The sequence below is a fragment of the Camelus ferus genome, chromosome 6, assembly GCF_009834535.1.
Source record: "Camelus ferus isolate YT-003-E chromosome 6, BCGSAC_Cfer_1.0, whole genome shotgun sequence".
NCBI classification, from domain to species: Eukaryota; Metazoa; Chordata; class Mammalia; order Artiodactyla; family Camelidae; genus Camelus; species Camelus ferus.
Window position 1 is genome coordinate 56125451 of NC_045701.1, and position 17198 is coordinate 56142648.

At 37.9% G+C, this 17198-nt stretch overlaps 1 protein-coding gene across 2 annotated transcripts in view; it reads left to right on the top strand.

Moving 5' to 3' along the window:
* Positions 1–17198, top strand: part of PELI2 (pellino E3 ubiquitin protein ligase family member 2) — a 171307-nt gene that overhangs the window by 49682 nt on the left and 104427 nt on the right. The window contains exon 2 of one of the 2 annotated variants that reach the window (XM_032482091.1): positions 1043–1172. In XM_032482091.1, coding sequence (XP_032337982.1) covers positions 1043–1172 — 130 coding nt within the window. Of the gene's footprint in view, positions 1–1041; positions 1173–17198 lie in introns of those variants that run through there. The other variant, XM_032482092.1, reaches the window with a different exon arrangement.

Genomic DNA, 17198 nt, shown 5'->3' on the forward strand with positions numbered 1-17198 from the left:
GCCCTCTTCTGGGTGTGATGGGACAGGTGGCAAAGGCAGGACTTTGAGGAGAGGGTTGCGCCACCTGATGTTCTGGCCCTGACTTCGGTGGTCAGAGGGAGCCTGGGGGCTGTCACGTTTATCCATGTAAATTTGAAACAGTTCCCTTCCCTCTTTCGGTTTTTTTTCTTAAAAAGTTGGAAAATAGTCATGGCAGTGTGACAGTGTGAGACAGCGCTCAGAACACACAGGAACCGTCGATCCAGAGTTAGAAAATACAGGTGAAAATGAGAACACTCCTGCCATCCAGCACTCGTTTTAAACACTAGTCTTAGCTTAAAGTATTAGTTCAGGAAATCTGCTTAAGGACAGTAATGTTTTCCAGGTGACTCTTAAGTTATTTGATAGTTTGTGAACGAAAGATTTTTTTTTTTTTTTTTTTTTTTACTTTTTATGGGCAACCTTCTTGTGGAGTCATATTTTATGTTTAATTTTTGCAGGCCAGTATAGGATTCAAACCTGATAGTATAGGATTCAAACAGAAATGGGAATGAGTGTAGAGAATTGAGAACTTTTAAGAATGCAAGTAACTAAATTTGGTCTTCTTACAAATAAAGATCCTGTAGAAAATAACATGATTTGAGAGTGAGGGATGAGGTTTAATTAGTGTGCTATTTTCTAACTAGTTCATTTAAAAATATTTCTTGAGTGTTTCTCCAGGGTCCATTAGGAGGCCCCTTGCTGAATTGAGCCAGCACTAATACGGCCTCTGCAGAATTCTCATTTGCTTGTTTATACTCTGCCTCTTTCCAAAAAGATTTGAAGAGTCTGACTTTATAGAATAGGAAATCTATAATTACTTTGTACATCACTCTTAAATTAAGTTTCTGGAAGTGATTTGAATTTCATTACAGCCGAAGTCTACTTTGCAGCCCATTCCTTTTGTGGGGTGTTCAGTGGGCAATTCTTTGAACATTCCTGTCTTTCCCTTATTCCATTGAACTTTTATTCTCAGTGCATTTAAAATGTACAAGCAAATGAGCTCTTTCATCTCTGTTTATAGGTACAATGGTGCTTTACCTAATGGAGACAGAGGCCGGAGGAAAAGCAGATTTGCTCTCTACAAGCGGCCGAAGGCTAACGGAGTCAAGCCCAGCACGGTCCACGTGATATCCACACCGCAGGCGAGCAAGGTAGGTGCCTCCTTGGGAACAGGGAGGCCCGTGGTGACTCATGGTTATTCCTTGTCAGCTGCTCCTTCCTTTCAGTCTCATTTCTCTGTGGGACAGTTTCTCAACTCTTTGAGGTGGGACAGTCTTTGTTGGGAAGGGCTGTCCTGTGCATTGTATGTTTCACAGCATCGCTGGCCTCTTAGCCACTAGCTGCCATTGGTACACCAACCCCACCCCCCACCCCCTACTGCCACCACCATTAGGACAACCAAACAAGTCTCCACATTGCCACAGGCCCCTGGGGAGTGAGGGTGAGTGGGCAAACTGCCCTCCCCTGGAAATGGACCACTGCTTTAGAATGTAGTGGAGTCAGCACGTATCAATGTAGAATAGTTGTGGCTACGAGATAGATGATGTTCTTTATCCTGAAGAGAGTTTTTGTATTAAATCTTGGTATAAACCTCGTTAAGATTTGCTGTTTTCCTTCTGTTAATTGAGTAGTGGGTGTTTTCACATAATCTGCATGTGCAATGTGGAATTGAATTTGTGTAATTATTAGAAAGATTGGAAGTAAACAGAGGTAAGTTCTGTAAGAAGTCTATTATATGTATGTTTTTTTTGTAAGTTTGAAGTATATAAAATGTGAATTTTTAATGATTATTTCACTTGTTTTCTGATACATAAGTGGAGGGGAAACCTGAATTTCAAGTCTGGTTGATACATGTGACCTATTAGATTTATGACAGTTTTTCTTTTAATTAAGTCAATTACTTAATGTGTAATATAGTTTCCTTTCCTATAAAATAATTATATTTATCTGAAGTATTTCATATGGGGCACTGGCTGTGCACTGACAGTATATGTTTATTTTTCATAATGGGTTTGGACCATCTGGAATAAATAAGAGACTTGATTTCCAGTTTTTACTGAAAACCCATGGTTCAAAGAAAAATGACTAGCTTTGTGGAAGCACATGTGTCATTTATACTCAGTCCTGGAAACAGATCACTTCTGTTAACATTTTTATGTTGAAAGTTCCTGTTGTATCTGAGGCAGTGCCATGGAAGAAGTTTGCTAGAATATGCCAGTGAAGGTTGTCTTGTATTACTGTGGGAATGGTTAGATCAGAAAATATCAAACACCAGGCAAGCAGGCATTTTAAGCGGGCAAGCTTTTAGCTAGAAAAGGGAAAATAAAGGGAAAGTTTTCAGAAGGGAAGGACACTTGATAGGGAAAAACAAGGGAAATCAGCCTTACAAAAATTCTGAGAAGAAAAAGAAGTGAAGTAACAACAGAATCTTAGAAGGTCAAGGAAGTGTGAGAAACATTTATGGTGCAAAAATATTTAGAGAAGGGTACCAAGGCAGATGTTTTTAAGCACGTGATGAGTGCCAAAAATACTCTGATATTACAGACATGGTCCTTGTCTGTGTGTTGGCATTTATCTTTCCTTTTCTGGCTCTGTACCTTTTTACATTTACTTTTTAAAAAAACTTCAGACTTTATACTAATACAGTGGCTTCAGGTATTTAAAAATTTTATAGACATCTTTGATTACTCAGGCTTGCTGTCGTGATGGAACATGAAATGTATCTTCCAGTAGCTACTATTGGAAGATCAGTGGCTCTTCCAATACCCACTGCCCACCTCCATCTGCTCCCGTTTTAGCTTTTTATGCTTTACCTTTATACCTAGATTTTACCTGAAGTTACTTAGATTATAAATATTTTGGAAGCTGTCTGTCTAAATCTGTGTTTAAAAATATCACCGTTTAAAAAATATCACTGACAGTACCGGTAGTAGGGAAAATTGGGTTTTGGTCTTACAGCCTGGGAAAAGTACATTGTCAGGGCCTTCGTTTCCTCATTTATGAAATGAATGAGTTTGCTGTGGGCAGGAGCCATGTTGAGTCAGGTGAGATACTTTGGTTATAAGCAACAGAAATGCTTCTGGATTGAAAAAAAAAAAAAAAGACAAACATGGAGAAATTGTTAAAGGTTAAGAATGGTTCTCAGAATTGGGGGAGGAAAGGCTGAGTAACCAGGTTGTGTGAGAGAGGAGAACCAGAGTATCAGCAGGAGGTGATGGAGATGTCCTTTCAAGGGTGTTACAAGGTGACTTGGCTCCAACTACCTTCTATCACTTTTAAAGGTTTTAAATTTTCAGGAAAGAGAATCTGATTAGGCCTACTCAGGGTCATTCAGCCATGACCAAGGGAGATGAGTAGACCAGACGTCTTTATTGTGGGCTGATCAGCTCCACCATTGCCTTGCCATTATTCATCTTGGTACCTCTATGTGGTGGGCCTTGTACATAGTATTTCATCCTCCCTGAACCCACCACCTTAGTCACCAATCCCTCATCCTTCTGTTCCCTCTCAAACGCCAGCCCTGCTGCCACTGATCTGTGGCCCCCTAGCCCAAGTCTCTTATATATTTAACTTTTTCTTCAGATGCTCCTCCTGCTCCCTTACCTTAGCTGAATCCTGGTTTTTCATCGATACACTCTTTTTTCCATCTTTTCCAGTTCATGGAACTAGAAATGATTTCATTTTGTTTCTGTTTGGGTCTCTTCTTTTGTAATCCTGCATTATTCATTTACGCGGCCTTTTCCCCTACTTCTCCTGACCTCACTGACCTGCAGTTCAGTCTTGTGCGTATTTCGGTGACTCCGTACCTAGCTCACTCTCTGTTACTCCCCAGGCCGTGTTACACTAGCATCTGTGGAGCACAGTGCTATAACTCTCTGTATTTCACACTGTGAGTCACTTCTGCTCTACTTGTCCCACTGCCTGGTAGACCTTACCACCTGTTGTCACTTGTAAGTGACCATAGTCTCCACTTCATTCTTCTTGGGTACACACACAGTTTTGTCCCTGATTTCACCAAGGCATCCAGCCCTTTAGCTGCTCTTATTTGCCACGGTTGTCAGCCCCCGCGGCTTGTCCAGTTATAGGTTAACTTCACCCCAGATTCCTTTTCTCACCCCTCTTCCTGCGTCCCTGGCTCTGGGACCTTCCCAGGCCCTGCTGCATTATTTTTCTTGTCTCCTTTCTCGCTCACCGCCAGTTCCCATCAGAATGCCAGGGTATGTGGTGACACTTGGCAAAGGCTGTTTGACCTGAATCAGCAGTACTTTGTTCTAAAGTTTCCGATCCTGCAGTATTAGTGACAAAAAGGTCATCTCTGATTGGAGTTGTACAAGTGAGCCCTAGAAGGGCAGTAGAATTTGAGTGCTTGGCCTTTTGACCGTGTTCTCTTCCCTCTGCCCCACAGTTGGGGGCAGACCAGGGAGTACCCCTTTGCCGATGGCAGTGGCCTGCTGGAAAATGGGACCTCTTAGTCTTCCATGCATCCCGGTGTCCAAGTCAGATGAGGGTGGCCAGTATGTGCTACTGCTGTGTGTTGCTGCTTGTACAGTCACTGTTTGTGTACTCTTCACTTGTGTACATATTTGCTCTTGGAATTGTAATACTCAAAGATAATTCTCCTGTTATATAATGTATTGGTTTTTTTTTTTTTTAATTTAAGTCCTCTTTTACTGTTGGCGGGTTTGTCACATAGACATAGGGCATTCAGCAGTTTATTCACCCACTGATACTCAGCAAATACTCATCTAGCACTTCCTGTGGCAAGGCATCAGGCTAGGTACTGCACGTACTACAGAGAATAAAACATGTCTACTTGGAGCTCTCATGAGTAGGCAAACAATGAGTAATCACATAGATACATATTTAACTACACATTTTGAAAAACATGGTAAAGAAAGAGACTGAGGTGGTGTGAAAAATGAAGGCACAGAGTTAGATGGGATAGATGGGGAGGGGTCTCTCAGGAAGTGGCCTTGAGCCTTGAGCTGAAGCATAAAGGGGAATTAGCCGGGAGAGCAGAGAGGTCTGGAGGTCCTGGTGGGAGAATTTGGATTTTTTTCCAAGGGGAAACAGTGAAGGGTGTTAAGCAGAGGGAGTGGCATAATAATGACTGAGAATTCAAGTCAGTGTATGCTTGTTCATTTACTTTTTAATGATGTGGGGCAACAACTTGGCTCTTACTTAACCTGTAAATACCAGGGTGGTGGTGATGGTGGTGGTAGTAATGGGGCCTGATAGGTACGTATTTTGCTGGCCACATGGTTTAAATTTAGCAGCATGACTGTAGAAAACTCATCAAGGTTTTTCCTTCTTAGATTGTGCTTTATTGAAATCTCCTTGTTGGGGTATTTTTACTTTTAAAAAGCAATCGAATATCACTCTGTTCCAGTTGGCATTATTTCAGAATAAATGGAAAATATCAGTGGTCTTGGAGTGACAGTTGGGAGAAAAATTAAGGCTATTTAATGTGATTGTTACAACCAGGACGGCTCTTCAGCTGTGAGCACTGGAATGGCTCTACTGGTTGATAAGATATTAAAACTCTTCCTTATCGGTCAGTGAGCAATATAATAATAACTGTGAGAAGTGGTAAAACTAGTAATGTAAATTTCAGTGTGAACTCATTAGTTCAGGCTGATTTTCCAGGCATTAGAAGGGGGTTTAGTGGTGAGTGCTTTTTGAAGCACTACCTGTCTGTCCAGCCTGGGTCTTAGCGGCCATAGGTGGCGTATCTCCACTGCACATTCTTTGTGAAACTGGTGCCTTCTGTGCTTCAAGAGAATCATCTGTGTGTCATGATCCTCAGGTTTTTACATTGCTACAGCTTTTAAATAGTTGAGTTTTAAGTAGTTTTTATTTTGGTTTCTTTCATTATTACTGCATTCTAATTCTTGAGTTAGGAATGTCTGATGTTTTGATATAAGTTCAAAAATGAATTTTACTGTATTATAAATGAAGAGGCCAGCAAAGTTTTTTTTTTAGACATCATTAACATGAATATCCTGAATCTGTCAGAGAAGGTAAAAAAGAAATAGTAGTAGTAAACTGCAGTCCAGAATATCCCTTGATACTGTACAGGAATACAAACCTAAAATGAATAATTTGTATTTCTAAGATGAAACACAACTTGATTATTTTAACTAAAAATATAAACATGAACAACCTATCTTTATTCCTCAAGGAACTATAAAAAGAACAAATTAAGCCCAAAGTTAGTAGAAGAAAGAAAATAACAAAGATAAGAGCAGAAACAAATGAAATAGAGACAAAAAAAGACAATAGAAAAGATTATGGAAAGTAAAATCTGTATTTTAAAAATATAAACAAATAGACAAATCTTTAGCTAGACCGAACAAAAAAAAAAGATGACTCAAAATTAGAAATAAATGTGACAACTGATGCCACAGAAGTAAAAGGATCACAGGGGACAACTGTGAACAATTATATACCAACAAATTGGTCAACCTAGAAGAAATAGATAAATTCCTAAAAAAAAAAAAAATCAATCTACCAAGACTCAATGATGGAGTTATAAAAAAGTCTGAACAGACCAGTTACTAGCAAGGAGATTGAATCAGACCTCCCAACGAACAAAAGTCTAGGACCAGATGACTTCTGGTGAATTCTACCAAATGTTTAAAGAAGAATTTACACCAATATTTCACAAAGTGTTCTAAAAAATTGAAAAGGAGGGAACACTATAAAACTCATTTTATAAAGCTGACATTACCCAGCCAGTATTCCTGATGAACATAATAGTAAAAATCCTCAACAGAATTTTGAGAAACCAAATTTAACAGTACATTAAAGGGATCATAAACCATGACCAAGAGAGATTTGTTCCAGGGATGCAAGGATGGTTCAGCATCTGCAGATCAATCAGTATGATATACCACATTAACAATATGAAGGATAAAACCACACGTTCATCTCGGTAAGTACAAAAATAGCATTTTACCAAAAATTCAACATCCATTTGATTAAAAAAAAATAAACCTCAAAAAACTGAGTGTAGAGGAAATGTACCTCAACATAATAAAGGCCATATATGATAAGCCCACAGCTAACATCATAATCAGCAGTGCAAAACCAAAAGCTTTTTCTCTAAGATCAGGGACAAGACAAGGATGCTCACTCTGGCCACTTTTATTCAACATAGTACTAAAAGTCCTAGCCAGAGCAATTAGGCAAAAAAAAAAAAAAAAAAAAAAGTCATCCAAATTGGAAAGGAAGAAGTAAAACTGTCTTTCTCTATTTGCAGATGACATGAAATTGCATGTAGAAAACCCTAAAGACTCCACCAAAAAACTGTTAGAATAAATGAATCCAATAAAGTTGTAGGGTACAAAAATCAGTATATAAAAATCAGTAATGAATTATCAGAGTAATGAAGAAAATAATCCCATTTACAGTCACATCAAAAAGAATAAAATACCTCATAGTAAATTTAACTAAGGAGGTGAAAGATCTGTACACTGAAGACAAGTCATTGATGAAAGAATTTCAAAACAGACACAAATAAAATGAAAAGATACTCTGTGCTCATGGGTTGGAAGAATTAATTCTGTTAAAATGTTCATACTGCCCAAAGCAATCTACAGATTCAGTGCAATTTCTATCAAAATTCCAATAGCATTTTTCACAGAAATAGAAAAAACTGTCATAAAATTTGTATGGAACTGCACAAGACCCGAAATAACCAAACCAACCACAAGAAAGAAGAACAAAGGTGGGGGAATCCTGCTCCCTGATTTCAGACTATATTACAAAGCTGTAGTAATCAAAACAGTATTGGTTGTAAAAATAGATACATAGATCGTGGAATGGAATAAATCCACACATATATGGTCAATTTAAAACAAAGGAGCCAAGAATACTCTGGGGAGGGGAAAGATGGCCTTGTCAATAGATGGTGTTGGAAAAATTGGACATCACATGCCAAAGAATGAAACTGGACCACATATGCAAAAATCAACTTAAAATGGATTAAAGATTTGGCTGTAAGACCTGAAACCATAAAAACATCAAACTCGAAGAGGCAACTACTAGAAGGAAACATAGCTTTTTGACATTCGTCTTAGTAATGATTTCTTGGATTTGACACCAAAAGCAAAAATAAACAAGTGGATCTACATCAAACTAAAAGGCTTCTTCACAGCAAAGGAAACCATCAACCAGATGAAGAGGCAGCCTACTGAATGGGAGAAGATATTTGCAAGTCATGTATCTGATAAGGGGTTAATATCCAAAATATATAAAGAACTCATACAATTCAAGAGCAAAAGAAAAAAAAAAAAGCCTGAAACAATGATTAAAAAATGGATACAGGATCTTAAAAGACATTTTTCCAAAGAAGACATCCATATGGCCAACAGGTACATGAAAAAGTGCTCAGCATCACTAATCATCAGTGAAATGCAAATCAAAACCACAGTACCCCCTTGTGCATATTAGAATGGATTTTATCATAAAGACAAGAAATAACAAGCGTTGGGGAGAGTGCAGAGAAAGGGAACCCCTGTGCACTGTTGCTGGTATTGCAAACTGGTGCAGCCACCATGGAAAACAGTATGGAGATTTCTCAAATAGCTAAAAATACAATTTCTGTATGATCCAGTAATCCAACTCTTGCATATATATCCAAAGGAAAATGAAAACAGAATCTCAAACATCTGCATTCCCATGTTCATTGCTGCATTATTCACATTTTCCAAGTTGAGGAAACAACCTAAGTGTTCCTCAACAGTTGAATGGATAAAGATGTGATTTATATGTATATACAATGGAATGTTGTTTATCCATGAAAAAGAAAGACATCTTGCCATTTGTGACAACATGGATGGACCTTGAGGACATTATGCTAAATGAAGTAAGTCAGAGAAAGACAGATTCTATATATTACCTACATGTGAAATCTAAAAAGCTGAACTAACAGAAACAGACTACAGTGGTAGTTACCAAGGGATGGGGGAAGTGGGGAGATGTTAATCAGAGTGAACAGACCTCACACTTATAATTTGAATAAGTTCTGAGCACCTATTGGATAGCATGGTGATTATAGTTAATTATACTGTTTTATATACTTGAAAACTACTAAGGGAGTGGATCTCAAATGTTCTCACTATAAAAGAGAAATGGTAGTTTTGTGACATGATGGAAATGTGCTTTAAGGATGTGGTGGTTATCATTTTACAATACATAAGTGTATCAAATCAACATGTCATATACCTTAAACTTACACTGTGTCATACATCAGATATATCTCATTAAAGCTGGAAAAAAAACAAATCAGTTGACAAAAAAATTGAGATAATAATGTCTAAAAACATTTTATCAGAGAGTCTTGCTAAAGCAAAGGAAAAAGTATTTATGAAATCCAACACAATATACTGTATAGTTTAAAGTAACTTTGTGACTTGAAGTATTTATTAAGACTTCAAAAAAATAGTTTTTATACGAATGTATCATGGCAGTTAGAGCTATGGTCCTGATTGTTGCAAAACACATCTATTGAGATGAGTGAACAACTTTTTGGAAAACTTGTAAATCAGGGCAGTAAAATTTCAGTCATTGACAAAGCTCTAGCCATTTCACATAGAAGTGGTTTAATAATTCACTTAAAATGCAGTGTTCAGGACTTTGAAGATAGGTGATGGTTTTTGTTGATTTCATGGAGCTGAAAGGAACAACATCTGAAATATATTAAACTTTATTGTCCTACTCAAGAAAAATGGCCTCAATGAGAAATATTTACATGAAAACTTTATGTATTTTGTACAGATGGTGCAAGTATGGTGCTAGGGAGAAAAAAGTCTGAAATTTTTGAAACAACTTTTGGATATTTTTATTTGATGCAGTCTTATTTGTTATTTCAGTTACCTCTGGATTGTGGCATAAAAAGATAAAGACCAAATAAACCACTTAACATTTTTTCTTGGTATTTTTGTATTTATCTTATGTTATTTAGCTCTCTGGCATTTATCTGATCTATCTAAGAGCTTGGAATTGAAATAGTGAAGTACAGTTGACCCTTGAACAAGACAGGTTTGAACTGTGCGGGTCCACTTATATACATACATTTTTTAAAGAACAGTAAATACTATTTTTTTTTTTTTTACTATTTTAAAAAATAATAAAAACTACGGTACTGCACAGTTCATGGTCGGTTGAACCCCCAGATACGGAGGAACCGTGTACATGGAGGGCCGACTGTAAGTTATGCTCAGATTTTCGAAGGACTGCATGAAGGACCAGTGCCCCTAACCCCTGGGTTGTTTGAGGGTCCAGTTGTATTTGCCTTTGGATGGACAGCCTGGGTGTTACTGCTACAAATTTAGTTTGGAAATCATATAAAGACTTGAATATTGACTTTAATAGAAATTGTGAGATAGCACTTGGACAATTAAATTTTTTAGAGATTTAGCTTTATTACACACTATTCTAACCATTCTAATTTCTTTAGTTTTAGAAGAAGTTTTCCAATTATTAAAATGGATAGATCTCTTTGACAAATAATAGGTGATAGAACATATAAAACCAAATACAGGAAACCGTGATAGAGAAGCGGAGATTATGAAAGAAACAAACTTGAAATAAAGTAAAATATTCCAAGAGAAAGACAATTAAATTATCTAACATATTACATGAAAACATGCTTATTCAATGACAAATTTGAAGAATATAATTAACTTTTTCACAGAGAAAAAAATGTGACAATGAATATATGTATGTTCATGTATAACTGAAAAATTATGCTCTACACTGGAATTTGATACATCATAAAATGACTATAACTCAATAGAAAAAGTTTAAAAAAAATCATTAACTTTTAATAATATCTTTTTAAATTTATTGGTTCATAGAATTTGGCCATTTGATGTTCTCAAAGCATCATAGTTTGAAAGTGAATAAAAATTTTGTAAAATTAAGCTGGATAATTGAATATGACAGTCCAGTAAGTGATTTTCCTAGTGGTGATAGAAATAGTGACTATTATTAAGGCTAGAAAAAAACAATTTAATTGACATTAGTTCAGCAGAAGGTAATAGATTTGCCAAGAACAAGACTATGTTATGGGGAAAGTCTGTATATCAGGATCAAATTCATGCCTTGTCTTTCAGTTAAATAGGGAATGTTGTTGGAAGAGTTTGGTTTGTTATATTAAATCATAGCTCAGACATTGCTTAGCTGTAACAGATACATTAAATAAAGGATCACAGCAGTATTTTCTAACAGTTAACAAATGACTTGGAGATTATTAGCATGATTTGATGAATGTCTGCTGCTCTAACTTGCAGTTTTATACTATGTGTAGTTCATACTTGGAGAATAAATGAGAATGTTTAAAAACTTTTGGTTTATATACTTAATTTTTATCATAATTCTGATTGTTAAATATTGTCACTCCTGACATGAATAATTTTTTAATATATCTGTAACTAGGTGATTGTCTCATTTTATGTTTTACATAGTGTGAGTTTTAACATCAAGAACTGGTTATTATTAACCATCTGCTACATTTCTGTAAATTTTGGCTTAGTACTTTCATTGATGTTTTTCTAAAGTTTTTGAGTTTTGTTATTGTAAACAGTGCTAAGTGTAGCAATCTGTGAGTTGGTCTCTTCCCTTCTTATTTTTTGGTTTAGCTTTGAGTTCTGTTCACAAAGTAAGCAACAGTAGGCTTTCTTGTTTAAGTATACTTTATTTCAAACCACCTAAATAAAATGTTGAGATTTTGTACTGCTATGTTTGAGACAGCTTGACTTGTGCTGGAACTTTTACTTCACTTGTACTGAGACAGCTTAATTATCACCATTTTTCCATTCAGATTTGTGTAAGTGTCTTTAAGATAGGTTTTAAGATATTTTATTGTACTTTTAAAATTAAAGTATGAAGTGTGATTCACTGCCTACTAAGAATAATTCCATAAAGTTGAAGAGTTGATTCAGATTATTACATTTTTCTTAGTTTCTGCAATTAATACAGTTTGACACTAACATTTTTGTTTTCTCTAACCCTTCTTCTAGCATATATAGTTCCATCATTTCAAGCCCTAATGACTGATGGGGTTTTGTGTGTATGTACAGAATAATTATGAGGTCATTACTGCCTTCTGTTCATTGATACTTAATCTAAATTGCTTTGCTGTGTGATGTGGGCAGAATTATTCATAGCTTTCTAGCAAAAGAGGCATTCTGGTCTTCTGTATTTACAATGTGGTTGGCAGAACAGCGCCCCCTCCAAAGGTGCCCACCCCTTGGTCTCTGGGACCCATGAATAAGATGCATGGCTGAAGGGACTTTGCAGATGGAATTCAGGTCATGGAATTTAAAGTAGGGAGATTATCTTGGATTATCAGGGTGGGCCCTGTGTAGTCACAGGGGTCCTTCAAAGCTGCGGAGGGAGTTAGAAGACTCAGAGGTGAGGGGAGGAGGAGTGGGAGACTTTGAAGCCCAAGCAGGACTCAGCTTGCTGGTTCTGGATTTGAAGGTGGAGGAGAGGGGCTGTGAGTCAGGGAATGTGGGCAGCCTAGACGTGGAGAACAACCGTGGCCGGCAGCAGCCAGGAACCGGGGGTGGGGGTGGGGACTCAGTCCTGCAGTCACGTGGAACTAAGTTCTGCCAACACTCTGAATGTCCCTGGAAACAGATTTCTCCCTGGAGCCTCATGAAGGATTGCGGCCCTGCCAACCTCTTGATTCTGACCTCGTAAGACTTGGGCAGAGAAACCAGCCAAGCCTCCAGCCCGGCACATCTGTGAGATAATAAATTTGTGGTGTGTGTAGCTGCTAAGTTTTGTGGTAATTTTTTTACAGCAGCAAGAGAAAACATATATGCTATTTTATGGAAAGTGAAACACAGAGTACTTAATTACTGTGCAGCTCCTACCCTTGCGTTGTGGGAAACAGAAGGATATGGGCTCCATCAGAGAATGGGGAGGCAGGGAAGGAGGTTTTTGGTTCTTTCAGATCCAGAGTGTTGGAGCAGGAAGGCTTGACTCGAGCACGCAGTAACTTAATTATCAGTGTAATTCTCTGCATTACTGTTATATAATAATTATACTATTGACGTGACTTATGTATTAGTTGGAAAAATCATACTTAATTTGCATTGTCCTTAAAGCACAATTTTATTAGAGTTGCTTTGAAAACATCAGCGTGGGAGAACACTTGTGTTTATACTTAAAATTCTGGCTTTGCTTAAACTTATTTGAATTATGACTTTGATTCGGGGACTTACACCCATCCTATCTTCTCATGGAGGAAGAGAATCTTTTACTGTAACTTTTCCTGTGTAGAAATATAGGACATGAAAATTGGAACTGTATTCAGACTGACTCCTCATTTTACTCACGAGGGACTTAAGTTCAGAGAAGCACAGTAAGCAAGCTTAGGTTCCTCGGCCGGGTGTGTTGCCCAGGACCTGGAGTGTTGGGTTGTAGCTGCAGGTGGCGGATGGAAAGTGCTGGGACAAGCTAGGTTCTGCTCCTGAGTCTCCCACCTCCCGGGAGTGTGACCTGGAAAACCCATTTGTTTCCAAACTAGGACTGCTGTAATGATAAAATAAATGAACATGATGTTAGTCGAAATGAAAGTTACTTTGCCAGCTTAAGGATTATTAGCGCTATTAGGGTAAGCTGTCCAGTTGGAAATTGGGTGCTTTGCAGAGAGAGCTTTTTCTACAAAAGGAACATTGATGGAGACTTGAATTCAAGCAGCTGGTTTGTTTGCATGGGTAGTTAATGCACCAAGTAGTAAAACATATATCAAAATGAAATCTGTGCAGCTGAGTAGATTTTATAGCCTTCGAGGGAGGGTCACAGAGGTACCGCTGACTGACTTGAACTTGCTGCAGCCTGTTGTATTATTCTTTTGCCTTTGACATTGAAGTGCATGGTTGACCTTACCTTTTGTGAGCAAGTACTTCAGCCTCTTTCAAGTCCGGTGCTGCTGACTGATTCACAGGGGTGCCTGCTTACAAGCTCTTTATTGATCACACCTATGTCATGGGCAGGGCATCGATGAGTGGCTTCAGGAACCTTTGGTTTTGTCCTACCTGGAGTTAGAGTTGAGGGGAGCGCAGTGGATCCCAGGTGCAGGAGCTCTTAGGTGACTAGCTTAGGCTCCTTCTTGCTTTGCTGTTTGTCCTTATTCTGCTGTCAGATGAGCCCTGCAGGACCATCCATCCCTGTATTTGCATTTCAGCCTGATGTTCAAGTTAAATACCCCAGGTGGCCATGTTTTCCCTCTACTCCGCACCTTCCACCTTCTCATTTCTTAAATGTGCTCCAGCCTTGTACGCCTATACTCCTACCAGCCTTTTTTTTTTTTTAAATTAAAGTACAGTCAGTTACAGTGTGTCAATTTCTGGTGTACAGCACAATGTCCCAGTCGTGTGTGTGTGTGTGTGTGTGTGTGTGTGTGTGTGTGTGTGTATATGTAATTTGTTTCCATATTCTTTTTCATTAAAGGTTATTACAAGAGATTGAACATAGTTCCCTGTGCTATACACCACCATCCTTTAAAACACAGCCCAGAGATCACTTCCCCCTAGAAACTCTCCCTGACGCTCCATACCCCAGGCTTCGTGAAAGGTTCTGTGAACTCCTGAAGGACAGACAGCGTGTGTACGTCTCCACAGACGCCCTGATGCTGCAGTAGTGTTGTTGGCTTGCAGTCCTGTTGTGCTGGGCAGCAAGCCCCTTGAAGACAGGGACTTTCTGTCCTGCCTGAGTTCCCGCTGCCCAGCCCGGTTTGTGGAGTAAGTCACCAGATGGCGTGACCTGCCTTGGGCATGTGCCGGGACAGCTGGTTGTTCTAATGGGTCAGTGACTAATGTGTTGAGACTGTGCAGACCCACGGGCAGATGCACGGGTCAGTTGATACTTAAGGCACATTTGGTAAATTAAAATCATCCTTTTCCTATTGTTTCTAAGTTTTCTCTAACAGAAACAACACTGTGATAACCAGCTTTGTATAAAAACTTGTGTGCCTCTTTTGTTCTTCTGATCTCAGGAATCACATATTTGTTATTGAGAGTTTTAAGAAGAAATAGTTAAGTTTTGTAAAATAACTGAAAATGAGAGTTGCATCCAAGTGTGGTCTTTGGAGTTCTGACTTCTGAGTTCTTAGTTCCCTCCATTTACCAGCTGTAGTCTCGTGGGCAGAAAACTTTTCTGTGCTTCACTTTCCACTTTTACAAAGCAGATTTGTTCAGTATAGGCCAGGTTATCTTGCAGTAACAGACAACTCCCAAACCTTAGAGGGTTTATAACAATATAAACAGACCCTTCATGTCCGTCATGGGGTGGGGAACATAGCATGGGGGCTGTGTTCATCATGGAAATTCAGGGACCCAGATAGAAGGTGCATTTTGACTTCTATTTCAGAGATTATGGAGGGAGATAAGAGAGAGAATATAGCTCTAAAGCTTCTACCTAGAAGTGACATAGTTGAATTTCACTGACTAAAGCAAGTGTCATGGCTAAACTGAGTTCAAAAGTTGGGGGTGCATAATCCTTTTGTAGGGAGAAACACCCACTATTTGCATATATTGCAACTATTTCAAAACTATTTGCAGTCTGCCTCCAGATAGTGACTCCTGAAGGGAAATACTTGGAACATGTCATGTGCCTAGTACACTGTAGTGATCAATTAGTAGGAGCTAATATTAGTGATTGGTTTCTCTTGAAAGTATTATCTGTTATAAGAAGTTATAAATGGGCTCAGGAAACAATGAAAACTAGTGTCCATACTTAATTATTGGCAGTTTGATTATGTAAAAAAAAACCTCTTATTTAAAATGCACTGACAGATTAAAAATTAAAACTGCAGCTTCATGATTCGAAGATAGATCTCCTCTGTCCACGTTACAATTTCAATTGATCATTTTCTTTAGGTCACAGTGGTGAAGGTTTAATAATGAATGATTTCTGAATTGTTGAACCCACTAAATTAGAATATCAGTGTATTTCCTCATTGGAGAATGTACTTACTAGTTAGAACATTTTGGTGAGACATTCTTATGTGAAAAAGCTTCTGGCCTAAATTGTTTTGGTTCCTCATGTGTTCTTCAGATTGCCAACGTTACTTTCATTCCTTGCTTTTCAAAGGAGTAGTTCTGTATTTTTTCAACATAGAGTTAAACCTCTGTTTCACATGAATAATTAGATTAAAATAACACTTTGTCTTTCCATAGTGCCTGGTTGAAACTGTTAACATGAATATCACCCCCTAGCATTTTAAGAAGTAATTTTTATTATATTACTCTGCAGTGTAGTATCAATAATCCAATAATGTAAGTTTTTAAACTTGTAAATACCACTGGTAACACAAGTTTTATGAGCTAGATAGAACTAATGTTATAAAAGATGATTCCCTTAAAATGCAGAAGAATGGGAATTCTGGTAAATTCTAGATCTTACCTAGCATTTATTTTTAAGAAGACGCTCTTTAAAGTGTACATATCAAAAGTGTAGAGTTTGATGGATTTTCATAAAGTGAAGACACCCATTTAAAAAGTACCTAGATCAAGAAACCACGTTGCCAGCACCGGAAAGACCCCTGTGCTCTCCCTGTCACCATCCCCCTACCCCAAGCAGGAACCAGGTAACCATCATCGTGACATAACACCTTAGACTTGTTGTCTCTCTTTTTGCACTTTATATAAATTGGATCTATAGAGTATGCACATTTTTATTTGATTTCTTTCATGCAGCATTATGTTTGTGAGGGCAATATCCCATGTTGGATATAATAACAGTTTGATCATTGCTATGTAGTATTCATTGTGTGAACATTCATTTTGTTATCCAATATGCTTTAAAGTTTTAATCCCACTAAAATTGCAGTTAAGTTTTTGTAAATTATTGAAGATACTATTTACAGTTAGCAGTTTTACTTTAGGGTGTGAAATCAGGTTAAACGGAAGTCAGGGACAGCTCCCAGCATTCCCACGCAGAGCCCGCAGCAATTTGAAACCTCGCTAGCTACCTGTTGCACGAGTGAGAAACGTAGTCTCACTTAGAAAACTGGTTAGCTTGCTAAAACAGTAATGATTCCACAGAATTGAATATCTGGGGGGAAAAACTCTAATTTTATACAAAACTTTGAATTTTATGTTATTTTTTTTTTCCTCTCTGAAAACTTACTACCCGCATTACAGCTGGGGGCCTGCATA